Here is a 21,641-nt window from a genome sequence, read left to right as displayed (position 1 = left end):
CTGGGAACACCATTTCTTGGTAGACTTGCCTCTTTCATAATCACTTATTTATTATACAACACTGGTGTATTCCCAGCAACTAAATATGTCCTCTGAGAACTCGCTCGGTCTCAGGGGCAGATAGACTGATATAGGCTGGGATCATTCATGGGGACTCAAGAATTTCTTTAATGAGGGTTTTATTTTCTCTGAGCCTTCTCCATCCAGAAGAAAATGGCTGGGTTTTTAATGATTAAAACCCTTAAAGGCTTCCTCTTTCATGCCTGCCCACATGCAGCTTTCACAAGAGTGCTTGGGTTTGAGTGTGATGGTTAGAGCCAACCACACTATTGTGGCCACTAGGTGGATGTAATTATAATGATATAAAAGTGCTTTATCTTGATATCCTTGAGGGAATAACTCTACCATCAGTACAAGGGAAATCATTCCTATTTGGTACAGATAAGATTCAGGGTTTTCAGTCTCACAGATGAAGCGATACGCAGTTGAAGGCCAATAATATCATTTGTCACACATACAAATATTTAAATAAGTTTGGCTGCCTGGCTTTCTTAGACCCCTTAAAAATTGCAGGCATATTCCCACATGAAGCTGTGGATGCAACAAATGCCCTTCTTTCAGCTCACCCGGTTAAAACATTTGGCTCCCGGCACATCGGTGTGTCCCAGCCAGACCTGACGGCTGACTAAAAGAAAACAGAAATGAAGTGCTGTGGTAATCTGTGTTACATGTTAAACTGTTGTTTCAGCTGCCACCTTTATGGAGCACTGGAAGAGAAAACAGATGCGCCTCAACTACAGGTGGGACCTGACTGGGTTTGAAGAGGAGGAGGTTTGTCCCTTCAGTTCTGACTCTTTGCCTTCCACCCTGCTGTTGCCCTGACCTCACAGACTTTGCCTCATGTTCCTGGGAGGGTTCCATCCTATAGGAGGAAGGAAAATCCCTATACATGAACCATTTGAGGTTTTTATAGGAAAGGCATAATTGGTCTGGTCCTGTTGCCAAGGAAACGTAATTGTATAGCCACAAAATGTGATTTTTTTTTTTTTTTTTTTTTTGAAGTGTGTAGTGGGGTCACACCTAGCAGTGTAGGCATGGAATATACAGCTCATACCTTCTGCTGGGCTGAAGTCAGGGTGCCAAGAGCCAAGGACCTCATTCATCACACACTGCTGTAAATCAGAAATGAGTGCATTGAAGCTGATAAAGTTACAGCACCGTAAAAAAAACCGCCGAAAAATTCCTATTAACTTTAACGATGCAGGATCAAGCCCTGACTTGGAAAATACCTCAGAAAGCACTGCCAGACATGTGGGCTTGAGACATGGGGAGGGACACGGTGTGGAGGTGGAGGAGTTTTTTGCAGTGGCTAATAAAAAAGAAGTAATATCCATGGCCAGGTTTATACTAAATTTGCTAAAGAACATAAAGGAGAAAAGGGCCAAATCTTTATGAAGAAAGTTCTTCAAAGTCAGTGAAGTTTTAGAGGGAGAGAAAAAATCCTCAGTCAGCTGAGCAACTGTTTTTCCCCTTTTTGGTTTCGATTTTGCCACTTTACAGAAAATAAAGGAGACACATTCCCGGAGCAGAGTATGGTCCCAGCCCCCAGCCTTGGCCTGCTGTTGTTATTTAAAGAAGTATGACCTCCCTTGTCACTAGATGTCCTAAATAGATACACAACAAACACTGCTCACGTGAAACGCAAACCCACTGGGTTTGACACCCTGCAGCCCGCCGAGCCTGGCACAGCCATGGCTCCCCTCACCCCCGGAGCCTCTCTGTTGGAATTATCCCCCCTTAATATGTTTATCTCCTCCGTAATATATTTTGGTGCCCTGTGTCAGTAGGCTCTGCGCTGGTCCATACCTGTTTTCTGGGGGAGAATATAGGGATTTATTTCCTGGACGCTACACACTCCTTTATTTTTGGTAACTTGTTAGCGTCCATGAAAGTGGAGAGGATTAAGTGTATCTTTCCAAAGTCTGCTTCACGTCTGAGTTCAGAGCTCTGCACAGCCAGACCAGCAGCTGTCAATTCCGTATATTTTATTCCGTGTTTTTGGTGGTCAGTGATAAATAATACAGTTGTGAGTTTAGCATAAATTCAGTTTAAGAATTTAAGATTCTCCTGTTGCTGATTTGGGGGGAATTTAAGCTAGAATCGTGTTGAATAGTCGGGGTTTTGAGTGAAATGCTAAAGCACAACGTATTTCATTTTCTGGTGTTCTTAGGGATGCCTGGTTCACAGAATACTTCCAGTAAAGTTAATTGATATAGAACATGAATAGACTGGGTTTTCTCTGGTAGTGTCTAACCATCCACTGTACCTGTGTTTGTTTTATGTAACTTTTAATATATAAATACAATATGACCTGCAACAGTTCAGTAATCAAATTTTTGTTTACTTGTTTTTTTGTTTTTTTGTTTTTTTTCTTGTTTTTCGTGGTTTTTTTCTGGTTTCCTGAAGGAGGCAGTCAAGGTTTGGAAAACATTTTTTTTTTTTAAATCGCTCCTACCTTTTTTATTCCATGTCTACTGATGAATGCCATCTTTTGATCTCCATTTCTCCTTTTTCGAGCATCAGATTTTCTTTGGAACTCCCACTGATTGCTTTGCCTTTACACCCTTCCCCTCTCCACTTGTTCAGACTTTTTTCAGCTCCGTTCTGTTTCCCATCCAATGCATAACTTTGAATTCTGACTCTTTTATGAATGCATAATTATTGGGAATTCTGAATCCATGAATCTTCCTCAATCTTTTGGCTGTCTCTTACTTCCAAGTGTTTCCTGCACCTTCTCCTGCAATGCAGACGGAGAATCTGTGGATGGTGTCTGGGACAGAATTAGGGGTACACCCCAACTGACAATTTTAGGGAATTCCCAAAGCCAAGTATTTTGCATACTTACAGCAGAAAAATAATCCCCTCATGAGCTGAGGATCACTGAAATTAATTCACGACATTTAACTTTTATCAAAAACAGAGGTAACTAAAATCCAAGCATCATGAGCCATGCTGTCTGCAGGTTGTGCTGCAAATCTCATGCATTAAATTTAATCCAGACAGCACTGCACATTGCCGTCCAAATTGTTCTGCAGTTGCTCCTGTGGACACAGGATTTAACTTCTTTTTTTTTAATTATAGTAAACTATCAATTGGCATGAATGACATACCAAGTGAATTGGAATTCAGTTAGAAAACTCAGAAATTATCAGGAAGTCGACCTGCAGAGAGTTCATCTGTAGCTGATAGAGAAAATAAGTGATGTTGCTTTTTTATTAAATATTGCTTCTTTCACAGGATCATCCGAGAGCAGAGTATGAAGCGAAAGTTTTAGAAAAATCATTGAGAAAAGAACACAAACATAAAGAGGTATGATTAAAAAATATTAATTTCTTTCACTTACGAAAAAGAAGGTTGTTACAGCAGGCAGTGACCCAAGACTAAGAAATAGGTAAAAAAATAGTCAATGCTCACTGTGTTTAAATTCCAGGTGTCTTCATCCATACATGAGATGCTCGGGGTCTGCAAGGCACAAGACCTGATTAAATCTAGAAATGCCTGTACAAATTAGATTCAGGAGTGTGGCTCAGGGAAGCTAATTGAGCCTCACCAAAGAGGTGTTCCTCTAACGCTAATAAATCAAGTGTGAGAAAACTGTAATAAATCAACTTTCAGAAAATCGTAACAAACCACCTTGTTCTGTGCAGAAAAAGTACCTAGAGCTTCTCAGGAGAAGTTCTCTGTCTTGCTGGACTTTCTCTGCAAATAAAAATATTAATGGAGAGTACTAACTCCGAATTCCAGCTTTGGCAATAACTTTCTGCCTTTTAAAAATACAGCTTTCCCTTTTATCCCACTGAACAAGGCAGTGCTCACATATGCTCTGAACCTGCTCTTTCCATCACTGTGAGAAAGGTGCTGCCAGTCACCCCAGGAGCACCTGCCTCTTGCCAGGGGATGGTGCAATCCCTACAAGCAGCTTCCCTGCCCTTCCGCTGGAGCTGGAATTCCTTTCCTGTCTGCAGCAGAAAGGTTTGGAAAAGCTCCTTTTCTCCCCTGCACTCTGATGGCCCCATCCTACCTGAGGTTATTCCCCCTTCACTGCAAGAAGTGAGCCATTTGTGTGCCGTGGTTTTTATGAGAGAAGTAAAAGCTCCAGCATAAAATTTGGCGGAATTCCCTTTCTCGTGTCTGTTGCCAGTGGCACCACAGCGTGGAACCGTTTCCTAAAGTGGGATTTTACGACAACTCTGCGAAAATACAACTGCAATAACAATTACACTCTTTAGGGGCAGCACATATAGATGAGTGTTAAAGTAAATTTATACTTGAGTACCACTGGGCCCCTCTTGAAAGATGCTGCAGAGCTGCTGGCGGTGTGTTCCCATTAATCTGTAGGATGCTGTGTGTAAGTGGTTCAGGGCCGTAAGCAAATCAAATCCCTTTTTAAATCCCTTGCAGAAGAGAAACAATTTGGGTTGCTGCACTATGATAGGATGGGTAAAAAATTTTGGAGACAGACTTTACTGTATTCTGCTAAAAACCTGTAACTTGCTGTACTTTTGGGTATAATCAATTCGGGTCTTAAGCGTGGAAGACTAATCAGATAATTAATGAATAGTGGCCCTCTAATACTGGAGAATGAAAGCTGAGCAATTAAGAAAGGATTTTTTTGTTTGTTTGGTTTTTTGTTTAACCAGACTGTTTATAAGTTTTTGGGCTGTGTTCAATTTGGATGTTACTAATTTAGGAAACGTGAGAAAAAGAGGGTTTTTTTTTTCTGAAAGACTTGGTAGTTATCTTTCATTGGGATCTAGTGTGTTAAAGTTCAAATTCGACAGTTGTAAGACTGGGAAACCTTCTTAAAGAAAAAAAAATATATAAAGCTAAACCAAAATTTCTTATAACTTTTTCAAGAGAAGTCTAATTAAAAAAAAAAAAAAAAAAAAAAAAAAAAGTAAAAAAAAAATTGGGCATTCTTTACACCTCATAAAGTGAAAGCAGAGCACAATCCTGTATTAAAAAGGGAATATCCTTTGCAGGATTGCCTGATGTTCACTAGGATTTGGGGCAAGCATTTCTCTTTTGTTGCTGTTACATTTTATTAACTTAAAGCTGAAAGACAAAGCCTTTAGCAAACTAACAGAGCATTCACTTGTGCTGAAGTGCTGTGTCAGTGGAGAATATGGAATTAATTACTGGAATTAACTGAGCAGTGCTTTGTAATGCCATATTGCCCAACCCTTTTCTGTTTCCTTTGACTGCCATCAGAAGCACGGATATTTTCCAGAAGAGACAGCAAACAAATGGAGACAAAGAGTTAAGACAGTCATGGCTGGGGTGAAATTGGTTCTTTTTATTCAAACTTATGAAGAAACTCAAATTATGAGTAATTATGGAAGACACAAATCAATTTGGTTTTGGCTGTTGAACCTTTGTTTAATATCCACATTCAGTTCTGGGTTCCTTCCCCTTCCTTCCCTCATTCCTTCAGCACTTTTTGGGACGCTGGTCTATGAGTTGGGAATGGCACTGCATGGCTAATCTTAGATTTCCCATCCTGGATGTTATGTTTTGCAGAGGAGCATGGGCCATGTGTTGAAAGAGCCGCTTGCCCTTCCCTGAGACAACGTGCATGTCATAAAAATGGAATTTGAGTGATATTTTTATGTGCATTACGTGTGCATCATCCTCTGTGATGTTCCTTTTGCTGCTCATTTTCTGGTGTTTCGAAACAATTCCAGGCATCCAGCCTTGTGAAGGACTCCAGAGGAGCAACGCTCTTCTAAATTAATATTTTGTAGCCAAAATCTAGGCAGTGGCTGATTTACTGGATTAGGGAATTTAGAGAATGTACAGAGCTGTTATATAGAAAATAGCAAAATGGTTTGGGCTGGAAGGGACCTCAAAGATCATCTCATTCCAGCCCCCTCCTATCATTCCCATTAGTGTAGTCCATTGAATACCATGGGAATAGCCAGGTGAAATTAAAAATCACTCATATCAAAGGAATACCAAGTCTTAGCACACCCAGACTTAACAAAACTAAATCTTCCCTGTCAACTGAGCGTTGGAACTACTCCGTAGCATGAATTAATTTAATACTTTAACCTGTATTTCAGTGGAACCAGTTGTGCAACAGCAGAACTGCAAATATTAACTGTGGCAGGGGAGGAAGGAGGGGGATTTTTCTAGGGAAAGAAAAAGAAAATATTTAACAGCAAGAGAGACCTTATTTCATGGCTCATGACAGCCTATTTGCATGTTTCCTTCAAAAAGTACACAGAAAAAATCTGGTTTATTTATACTCCCAGCACAGGCGCTCGACCAGTCTGGACCTGGATACGGAGTAAACAATTTGCCTGTATGGAATTGTGACTGTAAACACCGTGTCTGCATCTTCTAAGTGGTTTTGCCAGCCTTTCCCCCCCACTCTGTTTTCATCACATGTGCAGAATCACACTCTCCTTCTTTATTAAATGTACCTTTATTCTTTTCCCCCACAAAAAAAAATTTTAGACGGATAAAGAGAAGCTGACATGGAAGGACCGTTTTCCAGCCTATTTAACCAATTTTGTTGGCATCATCTTCATGGTAAGCACCGCCTGGCAAAACCTGGAATTTTTGTTACGGAGTCACTGTATGGAAGAGAAGTGATAGGAACTTTATCAGGTGGATGTGGTTCAAAATGGCTTTTTCCCAGTGAAAAAATTCAAGCATTTTGCTGGTTTATGACCCAAAAATCTTTTCAAGAGCTTGAATTTCTACTTTGCTGCCTCTTTCCAATAAAGAAAAAAGAATACTAAAATAGGGTAGGGAGGGCACAGAAATGGAAAATTCCCACACCACTGATGGGATGAAGCTTAAAAAGTACAGAGAGCCCTCACAGAAAGTGGTCAGGAAGTAGAGACCAACATCATTTTTACAGTCAAACTTTAGGAAAGAAATTACATTGCCAGTTGCAATCATAATTGCAACGATTTTTAATAAATCAGTCAAATTTGGAGCTATCCCATCTAACAGGAGAATTGCAAACAGAGCACTTAAGGAAAAGGTAAAATAATGATGAGAACAGCTTTCTTCCATTTGCTGATAAAGCATCAGCATTTAAAACAAATGTTGACAGAAATGATAATAATTCAAGTCATGGAACAGATTGGCAGATATATTAAAAAAAGCTTAAACCCTTTCCAAAGGTAAAATTGCCCGGACTTAGTCAATTAATTTGTGTTTTTGGGGGGTAGGGATTTTGGATTAGGGTTAGGGATTTTTTTAGTATTTGTATTTTCAGAGAACAGAAATGCAGCAAACCTTATATGCTCAGCTGAAGAATCGATGCCTTTTGAGAATCATGTTTTAGAATCATTCCTCTATTTAAGCAATGAAAAATCAAGGGAGATTTTACTGTGCCAGGAATTGTGTTGATTTAATCAGATTTAATTTCAGTTTGTGATTGTGAGAGCATGGTGAACCTGAGTGAGGGATTTGAAGGCTGGTGTGTAGAGTGAAGCTGAAATACTCTTCTTTATTTCAAAATGGGGGGTTAATGACAATTGTTATTTATATCATTAGTAATATATAGTATTTTAGAATTTATTAGTAATATACAGTATTTTTTAATACTGCTAAGCATGGAGTTTACATTTAGGTGCCTTAAAAAAAAAAAAAAAAAAAAAAAAAAGCCTTTTGCCTGCGATTGTGGCATCACGGTGTCATTCTTTTTCATGTGATTTTCAAGTGACAAAAGAGGCTCCTTTCCCAGAGTTCATCAAGGCCTTAATGCAGTATTGTCTGGACTTGGGGTGTGGCCCAGAGGCCCCATTTTTAAGGTTATTTCCAAACCCCAAACCAAGTGTTTAAAGGTAAATCTCCAGTGAGGTTTTGGGCGGTTCTCCTTCGCAGGTCGGGCTGACGTTCGCCATCGTGTTCGGAGTGATCATCTACAGGATCTCCACGGCCGCTGCCCTGGCCATCAGCTCCACGCCCTCGGGGCGCTCGAGTGTCCGTGTCACCGTCACCGCCACCGCCGTCATCATCAACCTGGTGGTCATCATCATCCTGGATGAGGTGTACGGCTGCATCGCCCGGTGGCTCACGCAGATCGGTGCGTTGGGACCCTCAGCTCTCCACAAGGGGGTTAAATCAGAGCACCCAGGCCACTGGGGCTCACAAGCAAAACCAAGGACGGTCAAATTCGTGGCTAAAATTCCACTGCAGAACTTTAATTTTTTTTTTTTTTTAATTATTTCCAAAAAATTGTCAATAGCGTAAGGTCCAGAACGCTTTTCAAGTTAAGTTTTCGCCCATCTGCAAGTGATTGTCATGAAGGCCAGGCAGGTGTGGAATGAAGCTTGAATTGCTGTTGTAATGTGTCTGACTGGCGGCATCCTCAACAGGTTGACCACTGACCTCAGTGCAGCCGTGCTGCTTTTATATATATAGCACTATACATATATATCCCTTTGTTTAGAAGGTGGCTGATGTTCTCTAAAACACACATTTATAAGATCTTTAAATGTTTCCAGGTAGGATAATTCCTTAATGTTTCTCATCCATGTCCCATTGGTTCCAGAGGTTCCAAAGACCGACAAGAACTTTGAGGAGCGGCTGATTTTCAAGGCTTTCCTGCTGAAATTTGTCAACGCCTACACCCCCATTTTCTACGTGGCTTTCTTCAAAGGCCGGTGAGTGATGAAAGGGCTGTTCGGGGGTTTCAGCTTGTTGGAGGCCTTTTCAGGATTAAACATCCCACTCTAGTGGCATGGAGTAAGAAATAAATTACTTTAGGAATCAAATACTGAAAGTATAAAATCTGTCTGATGTTTTTAACTCTAATCATTGTGCCCTAGATTTGTTGGACGTCCAGGCGACTATGTCTACATTTTCCATTCCTTCCGAATGGAGGAGGTAATTGAATTTCTATCCTGTCTGGGATCGTGTTGGGTGGATGGGGTGGAGGAGATCTTCTGACTGACCTCTCCTCTGTCCACTCCAGTGTGCCCCAGGAGGTTGCCTGATGGAGTTGTGTATCCAGCTCAGTATTATCATGTTGGGCAAGCAGCTGATCCAGAACAATTTGTTTGAGATTGGCATTCCGTAAGTAGCAACTCCTTTGCTTTCTTTTTTTTTTTTTTTTTTTTTTTAATTATTATGCCTGTTCATGTAAAATAACTGAGAAATGAGCACTGAGTGAGCAGAATGGAATGCTCAGCAAATTGTCCCTGTTTCCCTCAGGAAAATGAAGAAGTTTATACGATACCTGAAACTGAAGCGTCGGCGTTCTCTAGACCATGAAGAGCACATGAAGAAAAAGCAGCGCTATGAAGTGGACTATAACCTGGAGCCCTTTGCTGGACTCACCCCTGAGTACATGGAAATGAGTGAGTGAGGTGGAAAGAAGGCATTTTAAACCATAATTATTGTGACTAATTGGGATGGAGAGCCGAGCTTTTTGAACTGTACATTCAGCAGACAGTGGATACGAGATAACTGAATTATTAACGTGTGCAGTCTTGGGCTGGAGCGTGTTTCAGCCAACCCTGGCTGCTGGAGGGTTGAAATGTGCTCTCTGCTGTTTGCAAGCCCTTACTTTAGAATGATATTTTAGATATTTTCTTTCAAGCCATGTAACACGTCACTGTCAGGTTTCAAATGCAAATGATTAAGTGGCATCTACTTGAGACTGTGAGTATTTTACCATCAGTTGAACCCTTCCCTGGAAAAAAATTAGTTCACCTTTGATCTTTTCCACACCAGAGTCTTTAATCTGATATCTGAACTAAATCTTATGAGAGCGATGCAAGTCTGTAGACCTGGTTGTACTTGACAGATCACATAGCATTTGGGGTTTTTTTCAAGTAATATCTTACGTTGCGTGAGACAAATTAGAATATCTGGTGACCTTGATGTTCAGAGTACTTGAAGCAGATGGGGGTTCAGTGGTACAAACTACAAGGCCATGCTGCCAGTTCCTAAAAATAAGAAAAGATGCGGTTACTGAGATCAGCATTTGGAAGTAACAGGAGAAAGATGGGCACTGGCAGTACCAGGATGAGCATGACATTCATGCAAAAAGCAAATATGATCCCAGGTTATAGGAAGCAAGTTATTCCTGGCAGAGGCAGGAATCAGCCATGCCCTTTCCAAAGCTTCCTGTGGGATTGGTGAAAGCAAAAAACCTTCCAGGTGGAACATGGCAAGTTTAGGTAGAGCCAACATGGTCACTGCCATAATCCCGCTCCTCAGGTGACTCCTGTGCCAGCTTTGCCCATGGAAGAATTGTTTTAGGGGCTTCCCCATCCTTCTGGTCACTATTGCCTTGCCTTTCGCAAGGTGACAACTGGCCCTTCCATGCCCAAATGGAGCAGCCATCACGCAAACTGTGCCTGACACAGAAAATGCGACTGAGTCCCGTCAACTTGTCAGAATTTAGGGCCTGGCTCTGATGTGGTGATGGGTGCATTTGTTAAATACTGAAAACAGGCACTGAAATGTTTTCTTTTTCTTTCCAGTTATCCAGTTTGGGTTTGTAACTTTGTTTGTTGCCTCCTTCCCGCTGGCACCTTTGTTTGCTTTATTGAACAACATCATTGAAATCCGTCTGGATGCCAAAAAATTTGTTACTGAGCTGAGGAGACCGGTAGCAGTGAGAGCAAAGGATATAGGTAAGTGGATATTGTTATTGTATCCCTGTTTGTTTATTCCTGGATTGATGGCAGGATATAATTATGCTGAGCTAGTTTCAATAACAGGGAGATATTTATAGGAAAAGTCAAAACATTCAGCTGTGGCTTACCTGTGAATTGTCATAATTTATTGAGGCCCTACCTTTAAAATAGGAAGACCAAAGCTATAAATTCAGATGAATATTTCATTAAGTAAATATTATCACTTTCTAAATCAAAATGATCAATGCAATAGCAAAATATCTCACACGCTTCTGACATCAACAGCCTTTCCTGGCAGTGCAGTTTTCGTGCAGAAGCAAAAATTTCTGCGTTTAGTAAACTCTGTGCTGGCCTCAGAAATACCCTTGGGAATGTGAGGAGACTCAAAAGTCTGTGGGTAAATGTCTCCCTTTGTCCCTACTCAGCAAGAATGTCGGAAGGGTGAAAACTGCAGCAGATGGAGCTGGAACTGGGCTCTGTGGCTGTGTGGGGATGAGAGCCCAGTCCTGCCCTTACAGGGGGGCTCACACCTACGGGTGTTTGTAACGAGGGAGCTGCTGCTCCCAAGTGGTGGCTACTAAAAGCTCATTAAAATAAAAACAGAAGTAGAAATAAAATAATTGCCCTTGTTACAGAGCCAACCTGCAAGAGCAGAGAAGTTTATCTGTTATTAAACTCTCCGTTCATTCTACTGCAGTACAGGCAGAGTTTTTCCTTGGGCTCAGCCTTGTGCCCTGGGATCATCCTAGACTTGAAGAACACGTCCAGTTTTGCCACGACTTTGTTTTGGGGGGTGTTTTGTGGCTCCCTGATTTGATGCTGCAGGTTCAGGTTGCTGGTGGACACGATTGGGAGTGTGGTGTTGATTTTTTCTTTACTGTGGTGGGGGTTTGATTATTTCTGTTTATTTGTTTCTGACAATGTGTTAATTGCAATTCATTGCAGTTCAATCCCATTCTTCAGAACCTCAAAAAAGCAGGTGTCAAAAGTTGGGCTCCTTTTGCTTACAAGCCATTAAATTAATTTTTTATAATTTGTTCTTTTTCTATTTAAAATATAACTAGCTCAGCACAATCATACATGCTCCTAATTCTGTTAACTGAAGATGTAATTTATCTAATTTTAAGGACTAGAGCAGCACCTACATGTTTGTCTCCTTCCTTAGGAATCTGGTATAATATCCTCAGAGGTATTGGAAAGCTTGCTGTCATCATAAACGTAAGTAAATCAGCATGAATTAAATTTGAATACAATAGGCTGGCTTTTCCATTCTGCTCCATTAGTTTTATTTCGGCACAAAATCCCTTAAATCAAGTGAAAGCATATGATTGAGAAATTTTTGGAAATACTAGAGGATGAGTTTCTGTGTTTATTTTCAAGCTGTGATAGCAGTAGCAAAAATATAAAATAGTCAGTAGTCACTGCTGCTTTTTTCCAGAATGTTTTCATAAAACAGTTCTGTCCTTCAAACAAATATGACCACAGCTGTTTACTTTTAGTCTTTTGAATTGCTATCAGTAGGATGAGACATATTTTTTTAATTTCATTGCTATTTTGGGCAAAGTGGGAGTCAGTTCAGCTCCTCAGAGTGCAGAATCCCTCCAACGAAAATCTGCCCTCGAGCTGCATTGCCCCCACTCAGAGAGCTTGGAAAATCCTGAAAAAAAAAAAAAGCTTATTTCAACATTTCACAAAAATTTAGCAGGCCTAAATGCATTAATGCATTAATGCATGTACTTCTGCACTATTCTGTATGAATAGACATCCACAACGATCATCCTCCTTGCACCCCAGCTGGGGAAGGATGAAAACAAAGCTGAAATTCAATGTGTTTGCAGTGCAGCAAAGCAGGGGCTCTGTAGAGCTTATGGCCACATGGCCATGGCCTCCCTTGGTGTTTTTTTACATTATCCAGGCTTGAAATCCCTTCACTTTGTCCCCAGGGTTCTGTTGTGCTATGGCAAACCCATTCTTTTGGTATGCTGCCTTAGTTTGTCTTTCCCATTTCTCCTCTTTTCCTTTGGAAATAATTTCTCTGTTTTTCTCTCTCATTCTGTGTAGTCTCTCCTCATCAATACCCAGTGTTATTCTTCCCTCTTTGATCAATGTACTGCTCCTCTTTACCATAAAATAAGTAAAACATTTTGTACTGTGTTTGTTCCACATGTACATGAGATTTATGCCAGTGGCAATGTTTCATAATGATGATAAATGAGGAAGGCTAAAGTCATGAGGAACTCAGCCCAATTGGCTGTCGTGCCTTTTCTCCACGATCTTTTCAGAAAATGCTAAATAACTGGACAAAATGCAACTTTTGTGATGGTAAAAATAAAACTGGGCTCAGTCTCCTCATCCTTTTATCCTGATGAAGTTAAGAACCACATACAGTTAAAGTCCTTTTGCAATGCAAGGAGACTTTGAAGAGTCAAATCACCGTGGGTTGTTTGCAGGACGGAAAAGCAGCTGGAAATCAATCAATTGGACCTTGTGCAAGGCACCAGGGAGAAGCTGTGACGGGGACACAGGGAAGCAGAGCTGGGGCAGCTCTCCCCTGGTGCTGGGGGGTACGGCTGCTCCATTCTGGGGGGGCTCAGATGGCGTGGCACTACTCCAGGGAATACGCTGCGCCTCGGGAGAGCGGGCAGTGAACAATCCCTTGCTGGTGCAGTGAATGCTCCACTTTCAGGCTCCCCTGAGCCGTGTGAGTTGTTTGGGCGAGTCATGGTGGAGGGTGTGATGAAGTGAAGCTCTGCCTGGGTACTGCGCTCACTCTCTACTCTTGTGGCTCAGGCATTTGTGATCTCATTCACATCCGACTTCATTCCACGCCTCGTGTACCTGTACATGTACAGTGAGAATGGCACCATGCATGGCTTCGTCAACCATACACTATCCTCTTTTAATGTCAGCGATTTCCAAGCAGGAACAGCTCCCAACGACCCCCTGGATCTTGGCTACGAGGTTCAGATATGCAGGTACTCTCTTGAATGATCACTAATGGAAAACGTTTTCACAGCTGGCAAATTCTTACATTCCCAGGGCAGGTTCCTTGTATTTTCAATACTCTTTTTAACACCTTGCTGGCCTTTTATATCAGATGGATCCATTGCCTTGGACATCTGGCTTACATATTAAATCATCACAGACCTGAATATGATTTACTGCTTATTTTGGGGAATGGAGATTAGTGTTAAATTCAGTGCTTGTCTGTGCAAAGATTTTTATTTTTATGGTTTCCCTTTTCCAGGAAAGGAGACAAATAATCATAAACAGCACAATGGTGCTTTAAGGGAAGAAAATGATGTGACTCTGATGTCATGTCATGATATAATGAATATGACCTTTTTTTTTTTTTGGTCCAGTTTCCAATTCCTGATGAGAGCAGTAGCATCCTTATCTGCACTGGAACTTAGGAGTTATTTAAAGTGTCATCACACAGAAGAAATTTGCATGCCTTTGACAATTTCTATCTATTCTTTTCATGTTTAAAGGAAAATTATGGTTACCTATTTCTGCTTATGAATTCTTTAAACTGGGGACCAAATCCAAATCTGACAGTGAATGTACTTAGACTAGCAAAGCTGAAAGTGGGACAATGGAGGGAGGAAAAGGGAGAAGAGAGCAAGGAAGCAATTCTCCCTCTTCCAGGGGAGAAAACCACAAAGATGACTTTGACACACATACTAAAAAAAAAAATCACACAAACTGACCAAGTAAAAACCTTGCCTTTGAATTGTATTTTTACACATTATATTCTTTATGCATTTGAATAGTGCAAGTTAACATGGTGAAATGACTCTAAACAGAAAATTAGCTCAGAGATGATAGCAAAACCGACCCAAACTGCATTTGTAGTAGCTTTGCTGGCTTTTACTTACTCCTGGTTTCCTCCTGCTGCTCTCTGGGCAGAGGTCAAGCAAGGTTGGCAAATATGTTTCAGCACAGAAGGGAGGTGTTGGCGTCGTGGTCCAAAAGCAAAATGCCAGATTTATTTGCTTTCCACTCCCAGTCTCTGTCTTTTTCCAATCCCATCCATATCCCAGGGATTTTTAAATCATTTGAAAATGCAGAGCACAAATTCTTTCAAAGTATTGACAGGGTGCTGTGGTTGAATTTGATGTATTTTTCTTGGTCCTGTTTATCAACACATAGATTTTTCTGTAAGCCGTAGCTAAGGAAAAATTCTCTTCTCTCCATGTGGCAAAATTTAGCTTCAGCCTTCTGCTAATCACATGTTAAGCATGTTCTATGAATCTGAGATCAGAATTTTTGTCTTTAAAATTAGTTTGAAAAATATATGTTGCCTTTTTACCTATCTTAAAATACATCGCCTGAGCTGTGTAGTTTACTCTGTCTTATGCAAAATTGATATTAATTGTAGTAATCAGAGGGTATTAAGTTGTATTAACCTTTAATTTTGAGGCTAAGTTGAAGGCTAAGGGGGAGTTTCAGCTGTGTCTTGTTTCTGAGAGGTTAATACAGTGAGCTTTCTTTTAGACAGTTCCATTAATTGTTTGACTGTTTGCTAATAACTCCTTCCAGTGCTAGCATTTCTGAATTGCACCCCTGATTTGCTGAGTCCTGTTTTGCAGGTACAAAGATTATAGAGAACCCCCCTGGTCTGAAAACAAATATGACATTTCAAAGGATTTCTGGGCTGTCCTAGCAGCAAGATTGGCATTCGTGATAGTTTTCCAGGTAGGTGACACTGCAGGCACTTGGAAATAAGTTATTGAGCAAAAGAAATGCCTTCTTTCTCAGCTGTTTCATGGAAAAGTCAGAGAAATTCACCCATCTTCATCACCCTCTTTGTCCCACCCACCCAGGCATTGGTATATCCTCAGTGGAGAAATTCATCCCCAGGGATTCCCTGAGCTGGTTTGATGCAGAAGAACTTAATGACCTTAGAGACCAGCAAAGCACAAGTCTGATACTAATTAGGTCCCACCAATTTCTCCCATAGGCCATCAACAATTTCACTGAAGTAGCATGAATTTAATCCAAAATCATTTTTAGAGCTAGCCAAGAAATGACATTTTCAGAGTTTTCCGAGTTAAAGTTCAATTTGCATCTGGATAAGAAGCGGAAATCTTGTAATTTGTCCTTAAAAGACATTATTTAATCACAGCAGCTACGCTACTTATTGTGACACAAATGTTTTAAGTCTGCCTTATCTGAATAACTCCTTGCAAAACTTGTACTGGGTTTTTTGATTAAAAATTATCTTTTTGGGAACAACCTCCCTTTCCTTAAATCAAGGTTTTTCAATCAGAAAAATTTAATTGGAATGTATTTTACCTTTTTTTTTTTCCATTTTACCTCTTGTATTTGCTTCTGCCTTCCTGATGTAAATCTCATGAGCCACTCACCAATCGCAAATGCCTTTGAATTTTTAAGTGGCTGAATTTCTCTTCTGAAGAATGGATGAAGTGGACGAATTTCTCTATTTCTAGCATGCACAAAGCAGCTGAGGGGAATTTGATCCAGTAGTCCAACTCGAATATTGTCCCCTCTTCATTTTTTTCCTTCCTAAGTGCAGCAAAATCAGCCCCTTTCCTTTCCCTACTGCCACTCTTTTCATTTGACCCCGCTGACACTTTCTCACAACTTCATTTTCAGAATTTGGTCATGTTCATGAGTGAATTTGTTGACTGGATTATCCCAGACATTCCCAAGGACATTAGTCAGCAGATTCACAAGGAGAAGGTTCTCATGGTGGAGGTCTTCATGAGGGAAGAGCAAGGGAAGCTGCAGATGCTGGAAACCTGGAAAGACAAGGACAAGAAAAAAGGGGAAAACTGTAACAACCACAGCCCCAGGCTCTCCAGGAGCCGCAGTGGGAGCTTGTCCTCCTGCCATTCCTATCCTCTGGACGTTTAGGAGAGGAGAGAGCTGAGTCTGTCGGGGCATTCCAGAGACAAAAGCCATGGCGCCAAGGGCAGGACTCCAGTCACGGACACCCCGGTGCATGTTGAAGGATGTGCTGCCAATTCACTCCCATCTTTGTGAGAAATGCCCTTCTTGCAAACATGGAGGACCACGTTCTATTTCTGACAATGTTGGATTTTTTGAGTTTTTTTTTTTTTTTTTTTTACTTTTTTTCTTTTGCACAAGCAGTAATGCAGGGAGTTTTTATATTTCATCCTTAGGTAACACTATCGACGTTGGTGTGCATTAAGAAATGCAGGTACTTAACGACAATCTTGCTAGAGATATTCTCTGAGAATCTGATCTTAGCCTGTCAATTAGCTAATGAAATAAAGGTAAATTTGAAGTCATAATCATCATAATATTAATAATAATAATAATGCTAACTTTAACTATTTTTGGAAACCCAGGTTCGAAAGTCCATGGGGTAACTCGCTAAATGATATGCAAAATCAGTATTCCCTGGTATTCCATAAAGCCTGCCAGACTGACTTGCTTCCCAAGGCTGGGTTTAGCTGTGTGAATCTGAGCTTGGGAGTCCCACGGGTGTGGGTGGCACTTGTGGCAGCCTGCTGTGTCCCCCCAGACCCTCCCCAGCGCATCTGGGAATCTGGGAAGTGCTTTCTTGGCAGCAGCAGCAGCAGCAGCAGCAGCACAATTCCAGAGATCCTCCCAGCAGGTCCACGGTCACGGAGCATTTTGTTAAATGCCCTGAGTTAATGAGCACACGGAGAGCTCCAGTTACTCTCACTGCCCTGCCAAGCACTCGGACACTGCCGCTGCCGAGGAAATTCCATTTTCCCCGTTGTTCCAGCACACCCCTGTCCCAGCCTGGCTTTTCCCTGTAGCCCTCTGGAGCGGGAGGAGGGAGTGCTCGCACCCGTGGTCCAGGGCCAGTTTTGCCCCCAGACTTTCTGCTGTTGGCCGGCACTTCCCAGAGGCTGTGCCAGAGGAGTAAATCCCAAGGGCGTCCCACTTACTGTCTTCAGTGGAAGCTTTGCCTGCGCTGGGGCTACAGGACCAGACCTTCAGTTAGTTACAGGGCTTTTCTTTTGTCTTAAAATCCTCTTATCTTTTGTACGAGGAGCTTTTCCCTAAAGTGTAAGTGGGAAATCCTTACTCGCCATGACTAGTTAAATCCCATCAGTACAGCTCCTTTTAAGCGTAATATGTTTTAGTTCTGCTTTGTCGACCGATAAACTGCACTTCCAGATAATATTGGTGCAATTAACCTAATTCCTTTTATTGCTTTGTCTTGTCCATGGCACTTGCATTATAAAACTGAAAAAGAAAATAAAAAGGAAAGATTTCTTTAAAGTCTAACTACTGTATGGTTTGTTACAAAACCAAACTGTTTTTTCAAGAGAAGTTAGTTGTTTCTTTTTTTTCTTTCTTTTTGTCTTTGCTAAACTAATTTAAAGAATAATGCTAGAACTCTAAAAAGAATGCCATATATAGCTTTTGATATATTTATTTGTTTTAAAGTATGTGATAAACTTGATATTTTTCTGTAGTCTGTCCAAAGAAGGTACCAGAAGAGAAATTATGTGGAAGAAAGAAAATGGTATTAACCAAATATTCTTGAAGCTTATTTAAAATATTGATCCAACCAAAGATTTTTATTAATAAAGGGCTTATATTTTGTTAACTCTTGTTTCTGTTGTATTTTGACTTGCAGGAATGTCACTATTTTTAAAATTTGTAACTTATGATAGCGTGTTGCCGTAGGGCGAAATCCTGCCTGATTTATTCCCACGCAGATGTAATGCCTGGTTAGTAAAAGTTTACCAGATCAGGCCCACTGACTGCAATAGGACTGACAGTAGGGAGAAATCAAGCAGAATTCTGTCCACACATGTTGTTGGAAACCTGTTCTTCCTCTCATTCCTTGGCAGACCAAAACATCCAGGAGAAAGCCAAACTACCTATTCTGAAGAGAAATCTTAGGGATCGTCCTTGAAGGGGGTTTAATTTATAAATACTGACCTGAAAGTATTCCCAGCTTAATACTGACATTCCTGTAAATGGTGGAACTATATCCTGAACACATACTTAACCGAATTTTTCATTATTTGCTGAAATCATGGAATAGTAACAGTTGCTTATACTTTCTTTTGTACAGTAAATTGTTTGAAATGGAATTTTGTATATAAAAATCTGTATTACTACTTAGATATCTATAAAATTCTTTCATGAAATCATTTTTTAAGAAAAACAAATATATACTAAATCTGTTTTATTTTGGTTTTCTTTTTTTTTTTTCTTTTTCTTTGAACACTTATTTCAAATAAACTTAAATATCCAAGAGTTTCTCCTGTGGGACAGGTTCTGTTCCCAACCCTCCTTGTGCTCTGAGTGTACAGACATCTCCCTGAAAATCTCCCAGGTAGATCTGGTGTTTGAGCTGCTTTAGAGTCCCACTTGGAGATGAGTGAATCCCACCTGAAATCCATCTCCAAGAGCACAAAGGGAGTTTTTTGGCTGCAGAATGGTTCCAGTGTTGCTGTCCCATTTTCACTGCCCTGAGGGACCTGGCCAAGCAAAGCTGGCCTCAGAACCTCACTTGTTGATCAATTTTTTTTTTTCTCCCTCTCCCATTTAACTGCTGTGTGAGAAGGCAAAGCACGAGGCTTCACGCCAAGCCTCCTTTCCTGGACGGAAAATATTAATGCTCCAGGAAATTTACTTAGGAGGTGGGAATTGTGTCCTGAGAGAATGGATGTGGACACCAGAAGCAGATAAACCACAGTCTAGCTGGTAACCCTGCGGGGCTGTCAGTTATTAAAGACAAAATAGTACAAATGAGCTCACTAGATATAAGACAGTGCCATCCAGAAAAAAACTTGCACTGCAGTGGTTGTGCTTTTCCTGAAAGATTTTTTTCATATTTGGGATGCAAAAAACCCCAAAAACCCCAAAGGTTTGCTTTTACCATTAGCAAATTTGAGGCAGGGTTGTGCTTGAAAGGATTTACTGGATTAGAGGGGGAGAAAAAAGAAACATAAAACAGGGAAGCAGGGACCTGGGAGTGATCAAAGAATACCTGGACATGCCTTGATGTGACTCACAGTGACCGGGTTTGATGAAAGACAGCGAACCAAATACCTTACTTGTGCAAATACAAAGCTGAATTCTGTGTTGGTACGACACCATGGCCATGACACGCATTCAGCCTGCTCTTGGCGTGCTTCTGCCCCAAAACCATAAGCACAAAACCATTTCCCAGCCCGGATTTGATCAAAGGGAAAAAAAAATTAGGTCCCAAACACAAGGACTTAATGTACTGAAGAAAAAAGTTATGACATCCATTTGCTTGGTCCAAGAGAAAATGCAGACCAGGGGGAAGTTTCCTGCTGGAAATGGGCCTGCATGGGCCATCTCTGGACGATTGGTGGATCCCTGTTTGCTCTTTGCCACGCGAGGTTCGGAGCAGAGACACGACGTCAGTCGGTGCACCCGAGGAGGAAGCTGTTCCCACCCCAAGGGCTGCCAGCGTGAGTCTGATTCTCCTGGAATTCCATGTCATTGTGTTTCCAAGATACTGTCCTACAAATATTTTGCAGTCTTAAATAGCTTTAGGGTGAATAAGTCTCACATCAAGGCACAGACACATTTCTATTTTTAACCCCCCCATGCTCTCTGGTCCTGAGTTGTTAATGATCTTTCTGGCAGTTGTGATTTCCAATATGCAACAATAATTTACTTTTCATCTTGATACCTCCGGAGTCTGACCTCTCCCCGAGTTCCATACATCACTTGAGTGCATTTATATTTTCCTGTGAAGTTTTCAGAGTAAACATGTTCTCTTCCTCTTGCCACTGAAAAAACCCCCGTCTTAAAATTTATATGAATTCCATTCAAACTCTGGTTCAATTCTTTGCACATTCGAGCACTATTTATTCCATAACCAAACACAACATGCCATTTTTAGTATAGCAGAGAAAAACCAAAGTTCTTTTTTTAACCTTCTTTTTTTAGCCCAACAGGCCTTTCTGAAGAAAAAAACTAATTATGAATGCGGCTTGTTTTGAATTTTAACTCTATCCTTAATTTTTAAGGCCGTGTCAGCCACCTGAAGCCAAAGAAAATATTTCTATTGATTCCCTTCAGCGTGCTTTGCATGAGGTCAAGCAGTACTTATTGAGTGATTGGTTTCACTTTGGATAAAAGAAAAACTCCTGATAGTTATTGTGGGTTGCTTTTCTAACCTTCAGCATCAGCTAAAGCCAAAATAAATTGATGCAGACGCGTTGTGAGAGCAGTAAAGAGTTGGGTGCACCATTGTGCTGGTTTCCATGAGGCAAAGGCCTTGGAAAATCCAAGAAAAATGAAGATTTTGAGGTCATAGCTTTCATCTGGCTTAGTACTATCTCTGGAAAAAAATTCAAGCCAAAACAGGAAACGTATCTGTTCGGACGACCATGAGAAACGAGAATCAAAATACAAAATATTTAGCAGAGTGTTTGTTCTGAACAAGCTTAAGTGTAATAAAGTCCACTTTTCAGAGCGAGGGGCGTGTGGTTAGGCAATCTTGTAAGAGAAGAAAAGGTTATCCCCTATTTCTGGGAATGAAAAGAAATTAAAAAATAGCAGTTATCTTCTCCTGCTGAAATATGAGATGGAGAAAAGGTGCAAAGCAGGGAAAAGAGGAAGGAAAGGCTTTTGCCTGCTGTTCCCAGACCCAAGCTGGCTGATGGATCAGCCACAGGAGTGTTTTTTTCTGGAAAGAGGGTGGATTCCTAAGGCAAGGCCACCTTGTAGGTGGGTGATGGGGCCAGTTCCCACAGCCACGTGCCATCCCAGCCATGCCAAGCCAGGAAACACTGTGGGTCCTGTGTGGAGAGGGAAGCTGGAAGTCGGTGCTGCGGGAGGAATGGAGCTCGTGAGCCTGGAATTCCCTTCTGTCCTGGCAGCAGCGTGTAATTACAGGAGCAGCTCACATTTCTCAATGTATTAATCTCTGAAATACATCTCCAGGTAAAGAAGGAAGGTAATTGCAAGTAATTAGCCAGCAAGTGGGGAAGCAATAAATCCCAGCAGGCCAGA

At 41.0% G+C, this 21,641-nt stretch overlaps 1 protein-coding gene across 2 annotated transcripts in view; it reads left to right on the top strand.

The window, feature by feature from the left end:
• Positions 1 to 18,779, top strand: part of ANO1 (anoctamin 1) — a 71,531-nt gene extending 52,752 nt beyond the window's left edge. The window contains exons 14-27 of one of the 2 annotated variants that reach the window (XM_058421115.1): positions 749 to 831; positions 3,298 to 3,369; positions 5,272 to 5,319; positions 6,520 to 6,594; positions 7,903 to 8,104; positions 8,573 to 8,684; positions 8,850 to 8,907; positions 8,996 to 9,096; positions 9,235 to 9,380; positions 10,512 to 10,664; positions 11,833 to 11,885; positions 13,458 to 13,642; positions 15,260 to 15,365; positions 16,287 to 18,779. In XM_058421115.1, coding sequence (XP_058277098.1) covers positions 749 to 831; positions 3,298 to 3,369; positions 5,272 to 5,319; positions 6,520 to 6,594; positions 7,903 to 8,104; positions 8,573 to 8,684; positions 8,850 to 8,907; positions 8,996 to 9,096; positions 9,235 to 9,380; positions 10,512 to 10,664; positions 11,833 to 11,885; positions 13,458 to 13,642; positions 15,260 to 15,365; positions 16,287 to 16,547 — 1,655 coding nt within the window. In that variant the 3' untranslated portion in view covers positions 16,548 to 18,779. The remainder of the gene's footprint in view (positions 1 to 748; positions 832 to 3,297; positions 3,370 to 5,271; positions 5,320 to 6,519; positions 6,595 to 7,902; positions 8,105 to 8,572; positions 8,685 to 8,849; positions 8,908 to 8,995; positions 9,097 to 9,234; positions 9,381 to 10,511; positions 10,665 to 11,832; positions 11,886 to 13,457; positions 13,643 to 15,259; positions 15,366 to 16,286) is intronic. The other variant, XM_058421116.1, reaches the window with a different exon arrangement.
• The last annotated feature ends 2,862 nt before the right edge of the window (positions 18,780 to 21,641 follow it).

This window comes from Hirundo rustica, chromosome 6, assembly GCF_015227805.2.
Source record: "Hirundo rustica isolate bHirRus1 chromosome 6, bHirRus1.pri.v3, whole genome shotgun sequence".
Taxonomy (NCBI): Eukaryota; Metazoa; Chordata; class Aves; order Passeriformes; family Hirundinidae; genus Hirundo; species Hirundo rustica.
Note: the sequence above shows the minus strand (reverse complement) of the source record. Positions and strands in the feature narration are given on the sequence as shown.